We start from the raw sequence: 18,758 nt of genomic DNA, 5'->3' as shown, positions 1-18,758 counted from the left end.
AGTGGAAACTGCCCCCTGCTTCTGCAAGGTAAATATGCACTCTTAGCATCGAGTGTGGGAGGTGGTTAGGCAGTGACCAATGGGTGGCTTTTAAAAAGTGAGCATTCAGTGAATGGGTAAGCGACTTCAGGACTGCTGTGCAAGCATTCATATGTTTGCATCTGTATGGTGGCAACGACTGCTCCAGGACCTCCCAGACTACACATTGACACGTTATGGGTATCCTAGATGCCACAGCACTTCCCATCGGGAGACTGAAGAAATATGATCACATCACCCCCATCCTAAGAGAGCTCCATTGGCTTCCCTTGTCAGGCTGCACCATCTTAAAAACCAACGGTATCGTTTACACACCACAGCCAGCACCCCTGATTAGCTTGCAGACAAGCTCACTTGCTCTGGTGGTTCTCTGCACACCTTCAGCCAGGACATCCTCAGATTGTAGATTAAGATTTGTGATAAATTTAAAACAAGGCAGCAGGCCTTTTCCATCTATGCACCCAGGATCTGGAACAACATCCCCTTCCAGCAGGATTGCCCAACGCTGCTTCAATTTAGGAAAGGGTTGAAGACTCACCTCTTTAAAGAACGATATGTCACAAAGCATTAACCGTCCAGGGCCCAGCTACCTCTCCTATTACTTGTTGACTTTATGTTTGTCTATGACACTGTATAGTGCTTCGCTGCCTTTTGGTTTAGTTTGCGAATTAGAACTACCATATACACAACAGCGGCCCGAGCAGGTAAGAGCGGGGGCCCCAGTGAGAGGAGGGGGTATTTCGACAGACGACAGCGAGGGAAAATTAATTATTTATTGAATTTTCCCTCGTCATCGTCTGTCAAAATCCCTCCCCCCCCCCCCCCCCGGCCCCAACGCTCTTACCTGCACGGGCCGCAGCTGCATATACATACATACACATACATACATACATACAGGAAGTGATGTCTACTGTCTCTTGCAGGTTTCCATCCCTGCATTTGCAGCTTTCACTGGGATTTAAGAGGGACTTCTTCCTCATAAATATTATTGATGCAGGAGTTTTGACAGAACCCTGTAAATAGCCATTTGTGATTTGACAGTCACCGTGCAAAATAAAGGTGGGGTTGCAAAGCAGTCACTATACTCAAAACATAGACTGCTTTGAAACACTATCTTAGTACATCAGGCCCTTTTTGTGTCCATATTTTTTCTTCATGTTTATTTCAGAAAATGTAACTCAAAGCTACTTAATATTAATGAACAAACCTTTGCTCTCATACATTTCTTTATTCTCATTTAAGCAAAATATGCTCCATTGTTATAACTTTCATTATTTTTAACATTCCACGTTTTGTCAGTGTATAAAACATTGATTGTAATAAAATAATAAACACGTTTATGTAATAATATAAAATTATTATAAAAGCTGCATCAAAGTAGAAAACTGGTGTAAGATGTATAGTACATGGTGTAATTTCATACGTGACATAATTGTAAACACTGTTTAATGACCAGGCAATACAATGCTGGGACGAAAGTGACTGTCCATCTTAAAATAAATTCTAGATTGTGGTTTCATTTACGGGAATAATGAGGGCACACTATTGAACGATTATGAACGCTGTACAAGCTAAAACAAAACTCTTTTTCAATATATGCAATGATTATAATGACAAATTACAGCTAATTTGATTGTTCACAATTCTTAATCAATCATTGTTTTCCTTATGCAAAACTGTATTGTACGATTACCTAATATTAAGTGATTCAAAAAAAGATAGCTTTCTAATTGCATTAAAAAAAATATTCGTGACGAACTCTAAAAGCATTTGAGAGATACTTTCCATAATCTAAAATTCGTTTTTCAGCACTTATGTTTATTTATACAAGGGTTTCCAGAAGATATTCTTTTTTAGACATATGTTCTCAGAGTGTCGGGTACCAAGGCATGTTCACTTTCAATTAGATCATTGTTTACAGTTCCTTTAGGCTTCTTTTTATGAATGACTTCATAGCAGGATATTATTGCAGTTGTTATAGCCCCCAGACTGCCTCCAACAGCCATCCACAGAGAGTAACCATACTCAAAGCTTGGAAACCCTGGGATTTTTAGAGATACCTGTAAAAGACAAGACAAGTCTCACTTAATTATCTAAAAAATATTATTGCTACATTTAATCATTCAATAGAATGCGTATTCTAGTGTACAGTGAAAGAAGAATGGAGACTCAGATATGTGTAACTGTGATTAATAAGGATGTTTTTCACCATGGGGCTGTGAGTGACGTCGAATAGAGGGTAGTGAAGCTGGGGTTATCAAGAATTCCAAGGTGAAAACGTTCCCTCTATTCACTGTTATAAATGCATAATGTAATGTTATGGATCATCCGTTCATTTCTCCCGCTCTTGGTAACTCTGCAGAGGTGTAAGGACTCATGTGGGATCCATATTAAACATGACCTCACCTGCCTCTGCCCCTTGCACCATATTATTCCAAGTATCCTGTAACCAGCCCCACAGCCCGCTAGTCATCTCTCATGTCCCAAATTTCAAACTAAAAAACACATGCCTGGCATGCTGCCACCCACTCTCCCGCCCTCAGCATTAGTCTTCCCTCTACATCCAAATATTAAAAGAAAAATGTGCCCTGACACCTACCCTTGCCATTTTCTGCATTTATCTTCCCTTTGCTCACAAAATTCAAAAGAGACAGATGGAGTCCTGTCACTCTCTATCAACCCACCTCTTCAATTCATCCCTCTCACACAAGTATGAGAAAAATACCTGACCTTTACCACCTACTTCTCTAATATCTGTGCTATCACTTTCCATCCTGGCAAAAACCATGCTCTCTGCTCACCATGGCGCATAGAGTTGGTACTGTACTGACAGGATATCTGAGACCTGTCTCAGTCCAGCTCTGAAATAGCTGTCAAATGCAAAAAGAACAATTGATGGACAGAATGTTGAACAATGTCAATTGTTCAGCATTCCGTCCATCATTTGTTGCTTTTGTCGCCCTAAGTGGGAAGGGTATGCACAGACGTGGGTCCCGTGCTCACTGCGCCACTGGATTCAAGTTAGCCTGGTTGATGAGGTGTGATGCCCCAAAATCGGTCCCAGGATGCTTGTTTCCGGTCCACCGAGGACCTGGCTTGGCAGTTCGGGCTGGACTGTGCCTATGAGGAACAGGGTCAAGACTGATGTGCATATGGCTGGGTCCAAATTGGGGTGGTGCGGTGAGCAAAAGAACGAAGGATTAAACCCAGATCTTTGTGACTGTGGGCGAATGTCTGTATTGTCCAGCATTCCGTCCATCATTTGTTCCTTTTGCTGAATAGCTGTCAGCGTGGGTCTGTAGAGACCACCAATTGACCGGGAATGCGAGGATGGTGTTTGCAAAGTGCTGTCCATGTTTCCTTGCCTTACCTGAGTATCTGGATACCCAAGAGAGACTCTATGAGGCAGGTGAGATGATGAACAGCCATTCTGCTGGTCTCTAGAGACCCATATGAGGCATGGAAACACTGGGGAAGCAAGCCTTTCCCATGTGACATCACAGCACTTGAAAGCAACTTTTGCTTTAGCATTGCCATGATGCAGATGCAGTGCATAACTTGATTTAGATATGGCAAACCATAGCGATAATATTTTGTATATGTATCCACCCTATTAAATCCTCAGCATCATGTGGTTGCATAATCGGGTTTAGTCTGTAGTTCTTAAGTAATAACCAGATTCACAAAGACAGTAGGAAAAGTACTGGCAAAGGTCTCTGCCCGCACATACATTTCCTACTTTTAGCCCCGTGGGTAAACCTAGAAAGTTGTATATGGTGCAGGTTTCTAGCTGTACTTTTGGGAAATGTGTGACAAAAACAATGGTTCTTGTGGGAAATTACTTATCTATATCAATACTACAATGCACAATCGCAATGGTTACGGGTCACACAGATGTCAGAAGGAACGGAGACTGAGTACACTTCCGTTTTGTATTCACAATCAATATTTTATATTTGATTTAGAGAGTTTAAGTATATACAAAAAGCAAAAACATATTATAAAGCAGTGCTTAGTGTCCCCAGTGTGAATGGAACCAAAAAGACAGACTAGTGAATTTGTGACACATAGAGATTGGTTTCCATCATTTTCAAAAAACGACCATCTATGAATTCACAATGTTTACAGCCACTGTATACAATAGTCAGAGCTGATACAATGGTTCGCTCTATACATTTGTCGACAGCGTTTCGACCCTTCATAGGATATAGGGTCTGTTCAGGACCTATAGAAATAGGGACATCTGAAATTATAGTCGCGCAGCCAAGTGAAAAATGGGTGAAGACACTGGTCGAGTGAGAAGAAAAGGTAAAGATATACTCATACTGGATCCAGCCAGGTACCCATTGTGGAGGATGGGGTGAGAGTCTGGCAACACAAATATGTAGCATGGCAATTGCCACTGTATGAAAGGCAAGACTTCTTGTGGGTTATGAGCAGTGCAAGGATTCTATCAATGTATAGCCTCGTGTCTGGGCAGGGTGGTGGCTCTTATTAGTAGGTGATGGCAGGGGCGTTGGTACTCAATCGTCCCGTCACAGCGTACTCGTCTGAATCAATCAGTAGTACTGGAACCGCATGCATCAGCTACGCAGGGTTCACACAAGCCGTCTGCGCTGGTACGATGACCCATGTAGTATTGATATAGATAAGTACTTTCCCACAAGAACCATTGTTTTTGTCACACATTACTTACCCTGGTTCCTAGTGAGTAGGGTGTCCCTTGTTTTTTGTTTGCGTACTTTTGGGAAGGCCATGTGATATTCCTAGTGGATCATATGCCTGCTAAGTGGAGTTCTCCTTAGTGGAGATCTCTGCACATAGGACCATGTAAGCAAACACATGTTTTTGTTTTACTTTTTATCCATGAAGAACCCCATTCTCCCACTATCCCAAAAATCATTAGCCCATGGCTACAGTTAAAACATGATCCTTTCCAAGGTAGGAAGGGGACTCAGAGGAGTTTGTGAATGACGACAAATGTCATGTTTGAAGGTGCTCAATCAATCAATCAATCAATCATGGCATTTGTAAAGCGCACTACATACCCGTGAGGGTCTCAAGGCGCTGGGGGGGGAGCTGCTACTGTTCGAAGAGCCAGGTCTTGAGAAGTCTTCTGAAGGTCAGAAGGTCTTCAGTCTGCCGTAGGCAGATGGGGAGGGTGTTCCATGTCTTGGCGGCGAGGTGGGAGAATGATCTGCCGCCGGCGGTCACTCTTCGGATGCGGGGGACGGTGGCGAGTGCGTGGTCTGCGGAGCGTAGCTGGCGGGTGGGGTGTGTAGAGGCTGAGTCGGCTGTTGAGGTACGCTGGTCCGGTGTTGTGGAGTGCCTTGTGTGCATGGGTGAGGAGTTTGAAGTTTATCCTCTTGTTGACAGGGAGCCAGTGCAGGTCTCACAGGTGGGGTGTGATGTGGCTGCGGTGAGGGATGTTGAGGAGCAGACATGCGGAGGCATTCTGGATGCGTTGGAGCCGTTTCAGGAGTTTGGCTGAGGCTCCTGCGTAGAAGGCGTTTCCGTAGTCCAGTCTACTGCTGATGAGGGCCTGGGTGACCGTCTTTCTCGTTTCGGTGGGGATACACTTGAAGATCCTGCGAAGCATGCGGAGAGTGTTGAAGCAGGAGGCGGCGTTGACCTGCTTCATCATGGAGAAGGTAGAGTCGAGGATGACCCCTAGGTTGCATGCGTGGTCGGAGGGTGTTGGGGGGTGTTGGGGGTGTTCCTAGTGCAGTCGGCCACCAGGAGTCATCCCAGGCCGAAGGGGTGGATCTGAGGATGAGGACCTCCTTCTTGTCCGAGTTCAGCTACAGTCGGCTGTTCCTCATCTAGTCGGCGACGGCCTTCATTCATTCATGGAGGTTGGTTTTGGCAGTGTGGGGGTCCTTGGTGAGGGAGAGGATCAGCTGGGTGTCGTCGGCGTAGGAGATGATGTTGAGGTCGTGCCATCGTGCGTCGTGGGTGAGCGGTGCCATGTACACGTTGAACACTGTTGGGCTGAGGGATGAGTCTTAGGGTACGCCGCAGATGATCCCAGTGGCTTCGGAGCGGAAGGAGGGAGGCGGACGCTCTGTGTTCTGCCGGAGAGGAAGGAGGAGGTCCAGTCCAGGGTCTTCTCTTGGATTCCGGCGTCGTAAAGGCGTGTTCGTAGTGTGCGGTGGCAGACCGTGTCGAAGGCGGCTGACAGGTCCAGGAGGATGAGGGCCGCGGTTACTCCGTTGTCTAGCAGGGTCCTGATGTCATCAGTGGGGGCGATGAGGGCAGTTTCGGTGCTGTGGTTGATGTGGAACCCGGACTGGGACGGGCTCACACATTTTCAAGGCTAACTACACCTTGAAATATCTACTTTCCCACTGCTTGGTGTGTATGTGTATGTGGGGGGTTGATTTATGGGTGCATAGAACTCCACATTTGTGGTGGAGATCTCCATACACATTAATGTGTTTAAGTCTGCAAGAGATTCCTTTATGAGATGTAAGGAAAGTAGATTTGGTTGTAACGTTTAAGAAAAGTGTTCTAGAAGTGATTACAAATAAAATTCAACACAATGCCAAGCAATTTGATGTTTTCCATTTGAAAAAGAGTAATAAATTCTATAATACGGTTTTAAAGAAAAGGAGGTACCTTACCTCGTACTGGTGAACATGGTAAACATACACGCAGTACCTAACAATCCCAGCACATGATGAAATACCTAAAAGAAAATTTTGTAGTGATTTCAGAGTGTCTACATTATCAATATTATGATATATATCAGTACAAAAGATATTTTAAACAACAATGATAACTATGTTTTAAAGAATGTAGATTTGCATCTATTTACTAAAACACACAAAATGTGGCTCGAAATAAATCTACATGAGTTCCTCAAAAATTTAATTGAGTACACTTTGTGAACACCACAGCAAAATCTCGAAATTAAATATATAATATTGTATTACAGTACTCATAATTGCAGGCATTGGAGTATGTGAAAATAAAATATTGCACAGGTGTGTTTTAATTTGTCAGAACACATATTTAATCATTTTAAGTCCTCCTCTAGAGTGGGGGATGGCTGTAGTATTGTATTTGCATTTAGACTGCAAGCTATGGTTTGTATGCCTGTTGTCCAAGTTACACCATTTTTTTCCTGACTGATATTGCTGGTGTTTGACTCTTTACTCTCAGGCTCTGCTGTCCAGGCCTCACGGTGTGTGCTCAGAAACATTGTTACATCAGCTAATCACCAATTTTAAATGTTTTACTTTCCATTAAGGCCATATATTGTGCAGGAAAAGTCACCAAAGGCATGGGAAGCTAAATGTCACCCATGGACTGCAACACATATGGCATCTACTAGGCTGACAAAGGTAACATGGATTCAGACCGATATGGGTAGTTAGACTACTAAACTTGTAAACCCTCAGGCAAACCAGTCAAAATATACTGTTTTGACAGGCAAGAACCCTACTATTAAATAATAAGTAAGTCACCCCATGTAGGTCTTGTAGTTCTAAAGGTAGGGTGCCTAGTATTTAGTAGTGGTACATGCAGGAATTTAGCATTGGCATATAACTAAAGTGACTAGCCCCCAAAAGCTATTTTACTGTGCGGGGCTGTAGCTGTCCTGTGAGCAAAACTAAAGTTCAGAATAAACAATGATTTCCCCTAACTCAAGTGTGGAATAACCTACTGGAATGATCAAACCACTTAAAAAAATATTTATTATAAATCCAATTCACAGTCTGATTTTTGACATATATTAGGTAAAGTAACCCTTTAAATTATTAAACCTTGTGTGCCCGAACCTCCAGTTGACTAACTACCATTAGCCTGCCACCAGCTTGCCCCTGTCAGTGCTTCCCCCTAATGAGGTGTGAATACTGCTCCCAGAGCAGACACAATGGCTTAGGCCTTTTGGGCAGAAGACCTGGGTGTGAGGTATGTGACTTCTATCAGCTCTGGAAGGGCAGCTGTAGAGGGTTCAGGCATTTCGTTAGCTTGAAAGGGGCCAGGGTGAGGCCAGCCCACTCATAGTTAAGTGGAAAGGGAGACTTGGAAAGGAGAAGTCTTTGTTCCGTGGCAAAACTGCAGCCAGATTGGCACCAGCCCAGTGGGAAGGGGATCTGGTTCCACAACCTGTTCGATGGGGGTGATGAGTGGGGGGACAGGTCATTCCCAAAACACACTCTTGACAAGGACATCCAAAATCTCCATGGGCAGAGGAATTGTACTCAGAAGAGTGCCCTGTGGGATAGTTTTCAGTAATGCAACAACGATGTGCTGCAAAAGTGGAAAGGGTTGCCCCTGGGAACGTTTTCCTCATTGATTAGGGACTGTCCATAAGTCATCCACTCGCAAGTAGATCGTGCAAAAGTGGCATCTCACCTACAGCTCTTCAGGACACATCTGGGTCTGCAGAAGAACCGAAGAGGAATGATCTACTGTCTGTGAACTGTGTGGAGACTTGAAAGACTGGGCCTCTCACTAATACCCAGGATGACAAGTGGACTCCAGGGATCAGGTGGCCGACCTCCTGTGTGTCGACAGGGACACAAAAGTGACCTTTTTCCTGGAGTGGCAGTAGCACATGGACCTGGACTGGACCCTGCTGGTGGTCTTTGCAAAAGTGAGTTCTGGCTCCTAAGTGCTGCCCCTGTGGTCCTGGGAGCCTTAGAAGTGACCAAGAAGAACTGCTTTAGAAAGTCTGAAAAGTTGGGACTCAGAAAATGTTTTGATTTCCCTTACCTCTGGAGCTTCAGAAGTACTCCGTGAGAAAGACACTGATTTTGAGAGGACTTTGTAGGATACAGATTCAGGCTTGCTTCACTAGAGGATTTTTAACACCAAAAAAACGAGATCAAGTCCAAAGGTAGAAACCTTGTCCAGGCAAAGGGGAAAAACATATCCACTCAGTGAGAGGACTTCAGAGACTGATAAGTTTGAATGTTCCCACTTCAACCTTTCCTGCCAAAACTAACTGTTTCATTGGGACATCATCTGATGGTTATTATTTTTTTATTGAACCTGTGTGTTGGACCTATTATACGTTGGGACTTATTACTTTGGAAGTACTCAGTGACAGCTACTTATCCATTTTATATTACATAACATAATTCATGCTGTCCACCATATTTTTGTCCTCATTCACATGCTTTTGTTTTGCACCCATCAGCAAATTAGTATACTGAGCTTAGCAGCTTGAGTACGCTGTGGGACATCTTCCCTATTTGTATCAGTTTCCCTTCCAATACTTTGTGACTGCCACTGAAGAGAAAAACTATTTACATTTACTTAGCATCTCTCAAAGAGAAAGGGAATGCCTCTATCTTTCTCCCTAATGTTTACAATTTGGAAAAGGGTCGCACATCTCCTTTTTTGCCCATCAAAAAACGGAAGCACACATGAGAATCAATGTGTACATCCAATACTATTTCACTATGGAATCAATGAAAACAAACTTTACTAAACTAGAAGAAAATTAGAAGTCAATGAACTTCTGGATATATTTTATGTTGGTGATAGAATGACAATTTTTCAGATTTGATATAAGTTCTTTGAACCTCTGTGCATAATAGTATTGAACTTAATTTCTTAGATGAAAATTGACTAGGAAACATTTCAGAGAATTGATGCAGTTTTCTTGCTACTGAAGCCTATCAAATGTCAAATTACATTTCTATAGCTGGCCCACTGAAGAACTAGGAATAGGTCTTCTTCCATGTGGTTCATGGACATGAACTGACTCAGTGTCCCTAATTCAAAATGCCAGAATTTCGATCATTAATCCTTTTAAGTATTTAACATTACTTTGATAAAAGATCTGTAGTTATGGAATGTTATTAGAACTGTAACATATAAAAACATACCAACAAGGAAATAAAAGGCAGCGGAAAGTTGAAGATATTGTTGCTTCGTCAGCGACTCATGGCATACGCTGAAATGTTTGAATCCCAAAAGCAGGAAGAGGAATGCCATCACGCTAACTATGCTTGACGTGATTATCAGAGATCTGGTTAGAATGATTGAGCCTGGAATGAAGACAAAAACATACGTTAAGATAATTTTTTTAGCATGTTTATGTAAACACGAGAAGATAACTTTGAAAAAATGCTGGTAGAAATGCAAAATTCATTATATTTATCTGAGCAATTAAAATTTCCCAAATGTTCCCTACTATTGAATCTCTCTAAGGAAATGAGCATTTGAATAAACTGACTTGATAAAAAATTACATTTAATCTTTTTTTATGGAAAAGTTGCAGTTTTGTCATGCAGGAAAATATCACCATACACAAACTAGGTATGGCAGTTATAACTGTCAAAACTGCCTATTATGACAAAGTACATTTTGGGGGATATTCTCAAGAATGTGTGATAACCATTGCAAAATTCGCTTAACGCAACTCTCCACATCGCAGTCTATCATGGGAAAATAACTCTGTTGTGGAAATGTAAACACCGAAATATGGATGAACGGAGGTAAGTACACATTTAAATAAATAAAACGAATTTCGTTGCACGCGCTGCATTGCAAAATGCGATGCAGCGCGCGCATAGGAATTCATTTTATTTATTAAAATGTTTACTTACCTCCGTTCATCCATATTCCGGTGTTTACATTTCCCCAACCTGCCCCTCCCCCACCCCGCCTCACTGCCCCACGGAACTCTCTCAATGAGCCACTACTGCCCGAACCCCACAAGCCCCACGTAGGACCAGCCAGGAACGCCGAGTTCGGGGAAGGGCAAGGAGAAGAGGAAGACGGGGTTCAGTCCGCAGGAAGACCGGATCATCATCACGGAGGTGATAGAACACTATCAACAACTGTTCGTCACCTCCACTGCGTCATTGGCAACACAAACGGAAATATGGCAGCCCATCGTCACCAACGTGAATGCAGTCGGAGTATTTAGGAGGTCAATGGAGGAGGTCAAGAGGTGCTGGCATGAAATGCACAGCTAAACCAAGGAGAAACTCGCTGCCAACAGGAAGGCAGCAAAGGCGGCTGGAGGTGGGAGTTCTGCGCCACAGGAGGAGCTGGATGAGCTGGAGGAAATGGTGGCCACAGTCATCAGTGTGGAGACGGTGCAAGGAGTCGGGGGGTCTGGACACAATATGACCTGACACAACAGCAACAGGGTGAGTAACAACCAGGGACTGGGGGACGGAGGGAGATGGGCACAATGGCACACATGCACAATCATGTGCTGCACACTGCACACCCACAATGAGTGTGGAACATGTCCCTGATACCCTTGGCACACTGCAGCACACATACAAACACCAAGTAGGCCCCCCTCCACGATGTGAACAAATGGGCCCCCCTCCATATCACCAATGCCACAACCCGCACATGTGCTGAATCCAGAAAAGCAGAGGCTCTGTGAGCCACACGGACTATGCAAGTGACACTGCATGACAGATAGCATGGCTGCAGTCACAATACATGACATGGTGCTCTAAACGACTTTGAGGTGGCTGAGTGTGGACCACATCCGTAAAGAAGCAGGTCACACTCTGACACATCCACGTGCACCTACAACCCATGACGTCAAAAACACATCTGCAAACAAACAATGCACAAGAGTACAAAATATGTCCAAGAGCACAAATGACCCAAGTCTCAAACATCACAGCACCCGAAAAGCACACAAGTCAAAGGCACACCGACTCAAAGGGATAAGGGGCCGCCAATTCAGAGCTGCAAGCGCGACTCGCCAACAATGCAGCACACACTTAGCAATCACATTACATCAACATTGACAACAATGTCGTACAAAGTGCAACCCTTACACTACAGGACAGAGGACACAACTGGTGCCACCCATGCGTAGAAACTGGCCAATCACATCTGGCATTGCATGACACTGTGGGATGATAATGTACATGTACAAGCTCACATCCTTCATTTAGTCGAAATGTCCACTGTCTCCCATCACATAGCCAGCTTCACCAAAACAGCCAAAATGTACATTGTCATGCAGTATGAATGTAAACATCTCCAATGCGTGAACATACATGATACACACTGTTAACCTGCATCTCCCCGTTACATTGCAGAGGGACAATCAACACCTCCTGCAGAGCAGACCACACATCTCTACAGTGATGATGAAGAGGACACCCTGCAAATTTGCCCAAACACCCTCCAACGGCTCGTGGACAGCCTCCGCACCCCACCCCCAGGAGCAGGGCAGCCCAGCTGCATCGCAGTGACCCCACACCCTGCACAGACCACACAGCAGGAAGCACACACCACCACGGCTGGCTCACAGGACCCCCACGACCAACACATGGAATTCCAAAGCTGTGTGTTAGGCTGCCAGGAGAAGATGGCTGATCAGCTGAGGGTGGGGTTCGACCTCATGGCAGCCAAACTTGATGCCATACGTGGGTGTCTGAGTCTCATCAGGGACCACTTACAGTCCCTAACGGACACCCACTGTCCACACCATGCTCACCAACAATCCTTGGCTGACCTCGCTGGGGCCATTACTCGGATACAAGAACTGTCTAGTCAGACAGGCTCCAACAATGACAGCACAGAGTTGGCACAGATGCGGAGGCCAATGGAGACCATGGAGTCGATGCAGGCTGGAAGTAGGGCTGCCACGGCTGAACACCAGCGAGATGTAGCTGGTATCTTCCATGCCTTGCAGATCCTCAACTTGCCATTGCTGCCACAGAGCCTGTCCCAGATAACTGCTGCTGGAACTTTGACACACACATCTCCGCCCCTTGATGTGTCATTGGCACACAGTGATGCAGCCCTATCACCTTCGCACCCTAATGTGTCAGTGGTCCACAGTGATGCAGCCATAACACCACCACACACACACCTGACACACCGGACACAGAAGACGTCTCAGTGGAGTAAGATGTGGAGGGCAATGACTGTGTGAGAAAGGAGGCAGTAGCATCCGTACCCGCCACATGGCCTGTCCCTGTCTGGTTCAGCCCTATGCATCATGCCCTGGAACAACACCTCCCACTGTCCCCCGTAACACTCTGCGACATCCACCTGGACCCCGCCTTGGCCTGCCATATCTGCTCTTGTACCAATGACACAGAAATCCGGCTGCGGACTGAACTCTTCCTCTTCAGATTAACCTTGCATTCCCCCAAGGACTCTGGTTGTCCCACCACTGGGCAACCACGTAATATGGGCTTGAACTGGCCATGTACCCCTCCAGCTCCGACACTCCCCAGAATGTGAATAAAACATTCCAAATCACACAGATGTGTCATGTCTATGTTCACTCACGTATACAAGTATGGATGAATGTAGGGACATTGATTGCACAAAAAGGTACACACTGGTAAATGCCATCAATGGGCATGTTTGACCCTGACCCACATGGCCAATTAGATGAATGTGAAGGTATGAACTAAGTGTGGCCTCATTTCACATGAACAACAATCTCGCATCCCCCAACGTAGCCCCATGTCCATGTATTATATAGAGCTGTGTGTAGAAATGTCAGAATCGGTAGCACACCTGAAGTATTGTCCCCCATCGCATGTAGCTACAGTACATCTCTTCGCATGACGTACTCACACACATCAGTGTGGACACAGTCTGTTTTAATGGATCACATTGATTCACATGGCAAGGAGTTGGACACCATACTCACATTGCTGAAGACACGTAGGAACACAGGTCTACCACCAACTATCCCAAACACAATGTCTGGTTCACAGAGGTGGAGCTGCCAATAGGGATTCACCACCAATGTACATGTGGCAGTCTGTCCCTCCCTGTGTACGGACAGTGCTCATTGAGGCACAGGATTTGTCATACTAATCAACACTCATCACAGTTGTACACTGGTGAAGTTGCGTAGACTTTATTAGCATGTGCGTGTCAGTACGGGCAAGGAATGGGCCACAACAGGCAGACAAATGCTTAAGACACTTACAGGCAGAATGGGAACGTGTTGAGATGCAAGAAATGAGGAGGCAAAAATGAACACATATCCTTACGGTTGGCAACGGTCTCAGCCCACCTTGCCTTGCTGGTCGAGTCATGTGATGTTTGGAGTCTGCTCATAGCCCCGTATCAGGGGACACGACTCAGAGCCCATGGGATCTGCATGGAGCTGTACCACCGGACTGCGCCGACTGTGTGCCCTGCTGACAGTGAGCAGGTGAAAGGGACCAACAAGGTCACATGTCGTGCTACATTGCCATGTGTGTAGTCTCCCTCCAGCAGTATGTCAGATTTAGGAACATTGCCAAACGACGCTGTGCAGCTCAGCCCATGGGGCTGCATCACCTTGCACAGGTGGATGACAACACGCGTAGTTGTACGCACATGCATTCTGAGTCGGGGCGAGTGTAGACATTTCCACTGTTGTTCTGGCTTATGGGACCATTCCTCCACGATGCAACACGGTGTTGGGACCTGTGCTCTGGGTGTCAATCAGTTGTGGCTGCAGGAAGGTAGTTACTCGTCCATGAATGCAAGCGCAGCTTCATAGGCAATCAGTTCCAGAAGGTCGACATTCACGAGTTCAAGGAGCACAAGGGAGAGCCAATCCATTAACTGGTCCAGACAGATGTGCTCCATCCATGACGTTTCACCAATCCGCAACACAGCCCAATAGAGGAGCGCCTCGATGTGGTCATGCACATGATGACTTGTGCAATCTCCCATCCACTACTGCCAGCACATATGCCACAGATTAGGGCATCCCATGCATGGGTATCCCGGTTGCACTCCTGTTCGTGCACCAACAGGGGGCGCACACACAAGTTATAATCCAGTTCAGCTACCGTTGTGTTGGATAGGCAGACCTCCATGGGCCACTCGAATGTGCATGAGCGACGTTGGAACCAGGGCTGGATGCATGTGACATACGCAAGCCGGAAACTCAGACGGTAACTGATTTGCAAAACTGCCATTGGCAGAGCTCCCAACAGATGCAGCATTCGTGCACGGTACAGGTCCATGTGACAGGGGTTGTGCATGTGTCCGGGATTGCCTGCCATTGCGTTTGTTGGTCTCGTACCACCAGCACTCCTCAGACCGGCGGCAGTTCTGTGGACGATATGCCACAGCTCGGAGCAATGAGTCATATGGGTGTTCAACGTTTGGACGTATGGGTTGTCTTTTTACCAATGTGTTGGGGGCATGCCATGCAGGTGTACCTTGAGCAGGGACAAGTGTTTGTGGGGTGTGGACACATTGGTCTTTCATTAGCGCAGTTCGTGGTGTGGGAGTCGTCACAGTCTGGTATGGTATCTCACTCAGGGGTGCCAGGGGTGCCAGGCGCATTAAAGACCAAGGTCAGAGGTTCGGATGTCCTTCCGCCTAGTGTATTGAGACAAAGGAGCTTTCATGCCTTTTCTAGTGCAGGTTGTAGTCTGACTTTGCACCAGGTCAGAGCAGGTGTTAATTTCCTGCTGCTAACTCACCTTATCGCATGTTTTGTGTTCTTATCGCAGATCTGGCTGGTCGTTGAGAATGTTGAGGTGTGGTGTTGTCGCTGCTTTTTGCTCGGGAACGCCTACTCTGCATCTCATTAGCGATAGTTGCCGGGGTCATCCGTGGCGATGATTTTTGCGGCTGCTAAACCAGGTAAACTGGTGGGATAGGCTGTTAGCACCAGCTTGTGAATGGGGCGATGAAATTATCGCGACTTTGGCTGAGATAAAGTGCCGATAACTCGCGATAGATCCTTGAGAATATGCCCCTTTATCTTTCCATTGGGACTGTCTTCCAAGGCACTTGCAAGATCTAGCCTTCATTCCTGACCAAATGAAAGTCCAGCAATTTAGCACACAGTTTATTTATACGTATGCAAATTTTCTAAATAAAACATAAATGAGTACCTCATTTCATGAATAAAACTGGAATTAAAATCAAACTGTAGTTTTGAGATCAGTATTACTTGAGAATGCTCAAAAAGTTTCAGGATTTTTCCACAGTCTTGCGCAATGACTAGAAAGGATTGTGAGCCCCACTTCAACGTCCCCAAACATGCTCATTGTGCATGGAACAAGACCACCCTGACCCTGGTCTTACCCAAGCAAGGCTGAAACACATTATCTTCAGCGTTGTGTAACCCATGGATTGAGCTTCTGCAAGAAATACACCAATTCTCTTGGACAATCGTTACAATGCTCCCACACTTTTGACACAGCCTAAATCAGCCCACTCAGGCCTACAGGTATGGCTGCGATATGCAGATATGTGCTTGGTGTTTGGTACATATACAAATCAATCATACTTCTTAGGAGTGATTCTACTGATCAATACAGGGGGTGTGGTGCGAGATTATTATTAACAGAATATCATCTGGCATAAATATCAAATATCTTGTCATAACTAATGTTTAAAAACTTTACACCCAGTGGGACTATTCTTTTGTAAATGATATTTAGGACACAATATTTCTGTATACCTATCTGAAGAATAAAATATAGAAATATATAATAAATCATTGCACAAAAATCTATATAAGTTTTTTTAACTTTGTGGGGAAAAGGGAAGCTAGAAATAGTTATTTGGTACACTCTGAGGGTCACTCAGTAACAGTACTGCTTGTATTGTATTAATGTCGCTCATTATCACGTATTTATATATTTGTTCAGAGTTCACTGTTAGAATAAATTTGCTCTAAAAAAAGACTTTTTTTGGTTTAATGGGGACTAACCCAGTGTGGAAATGAATGCTAACATCATGTAAAACTGAGTTTGTTCCCATGCGGGAGAATTTCCTCTTCTCTTCCCCCTGCCTACAGGCTGCAAAGCACGACACTGGAAGGAGGCAGTTCAAATGTAGGCATGTGTGAAACTGCGCTTTTTTTTTAGAATAAGTCATGAAGGGCCAGATGTATCAAAGTGTTTTACCCATTCTGTGTCTATGGGAAATGTGTTCGTACAAATGGTCCTAAGTCTTAGGAAAAGTATGAAACATTATACAAACTGAGATATGTACAATTGCGAATGAAAATTACATTCGTGGAAATACCTTATTTAAAAGGGTCAAATGAGATACTAGTAAAACACTATCAGAAAATCTTCCTTAGTAAACACATTTTCTGCACGAACCAGTCTCCCGTGGCTGAAAATGATACTTAATTGCATGATGCAAAATTTAAAAAAATTTCACTTGCGTCATTAGATTTTTGCTAAGCCTGTTTATTCTGAAAGCCATATACGAATTACCACCCCAAGTCAGGGCTACAGATTTCTCTATAATCAAGAAGAAAAGAAGAATATATGTTGTATTGGATGAATTACCTGGATGTGGATTCAAGTAAGAGCTGAACACATCACAAGTCCAAATCTTCACAAATTTGTCCCAGACGCACTCACGCCAAAGTCCTTTGCATCGGGTACTCAGCACTACAGACCCTTTGCTGTTAATCTAATGAAAACATATAAGATACAAATAATGCATAACATTAATTTTAACAGCAGACTTTACTTTTCATGACCTTTGTTGGGCATCTATCTATCTATCTATCTATCTATCTATCTATCTATCTATCTATCTATCTATCTATCTATCTATCTATCTATCTATCTATCTATCTATCTATCTATCTATCTATCTATCTATCTATCTATCTATCTATCTATCTATCTATCTATCTATCTATCTATCTATCTATCTATCTATCTATCCTTTTAGAAACATACATAAAGTGCAGTTATGGTTATGAAACGAAACCTTAAAAGAAATATGCAAATTATGTTTAGTTACACAAATATAATAGGTGACCCTGTCATGAAAACCATAACTCTTCTATCAAAAGCACTCCTCATTACCACACACACGATGTGTTAGATGATGGTTGGCAGGTTATTAATAATTCTATAAAGTGTGGTGATTATCCCATTGGGACAGCCTGGTCCTAAATTGAAAAGCCTAAATTTACAGCTAAGTACAAAGGAAAAGGAACTCACTACTTGTAAAGGAAGGTTTTCAGTTTCTTCCTCAAAGTAGATGGCAAGAGATTATTATGAGGAACCAGAATCAGTTTGAAAGAGAAAGAGGGAAGAAATCGAGAGATGGGATAAGGCCAAAATTAGGTCTTCAGATAGCTAGGACCAGAGTTGCAGATTGTTCTACGGACCAGGCAAAAAGCCTTAAATTGGCTATACTGTTTAATGGGCATTCAAAGAAGATCTCAAAGGTGACAGCTCATAGGAGCACAAATTAGTACATTTAAAATAAGCCTTGCTGCAGAGGTTTCACTGAGCAGAGTATGATATAAGAGAAAGTCAAGAGACCCCAGATAGATGGAGCTGCCGTAATCTATAGAGGATGTCACAGGTAAATGTACAACTGTTTGACTCAAGAGGAGAAGAGGTACAATCATCCTCAGCATTCGCAGGACCTTGAAACAAGTCTTGGCAACATGACTAATCTGAAGGGTTAATGAAAGATTATGGTCAACAATGATGGCAAGATAAAACAGAGGCTGAAGGGTGGACTAATTCAGAAGGACATATATAGTATCAACAAGAGAGAGAGGGATAGTCACTCTTATTCCCCCTAAAGAATATACTTGAAAACTACAAATGAGTGACTGAAAAATTCCTAAGAAAGTACCAGGGAATAGAACAGCACAAGGAAAATCCTATTTGTTTAAAAGAACCCTCACTCACCAACCTAGTTGGTGACATGCTTCATCATTGGGTTCCCACCAGAGAAGCCGAGTGCCTCCCTGGTGTGCTACGACACCTGAATTACAGCGGAGCAGGTTTTTTGTGAAGGGATGTGAGTGC

The 18,758-nt window shown here is 44.2% G+C and overlaps 1 protein-coding gene across 1 annotated transcript in view; it reads right to left on the bottom strand.

The window, feature by feature from the left end:
• Positions 1-1,851: 1,851 nt before the first annotated feature.
• LOC146868084 (claudin-16-like) overlaps positions 1,852-18,758 on the bottom strand; it is a 122,172-nt gene continuing 105,265 nt past the window's right edge. The window contains exons 2-5 of the mRNA XM_085615186.1: positions 17,265-17,391; positions 9,885-10,046; positions 6,663-6,727; positions 1,852-2,099 (exon numbers count right to left, since the gene is read on the bottom strand). Coding sequence (XP_085471312.1) covers positions 1,893-2,099; positions 6,663-6,727; positions 9,885-10,046; positions 17,265-17,391 — 561 coding nt within the window. The 3' untranslated portion in view covers positions 1,852-1,892. The remainder of the gene's footprint in view (positions 2,100-6,662; positions 6,728-9,884; positions 10,047-17,264; positions 17,392-18,758) is intronic.

This window comes from Triturus cristatus, chromosome 1_2 (assembly GCF_964204655.1).
Source record: "Triturus cristatus chromosome 1_2, aTriCri1.1, whole genome shotgun sequence".
NCBI classification, from domain to species: Eukaryota; Metazoa; Chordata; class Amphibia; order Caudata; family Salamandridae; genus Triturus; species Triturus cristatus.
This window is presented reverse-complemented; position numbering and strand designations above follow the sequence as displayed.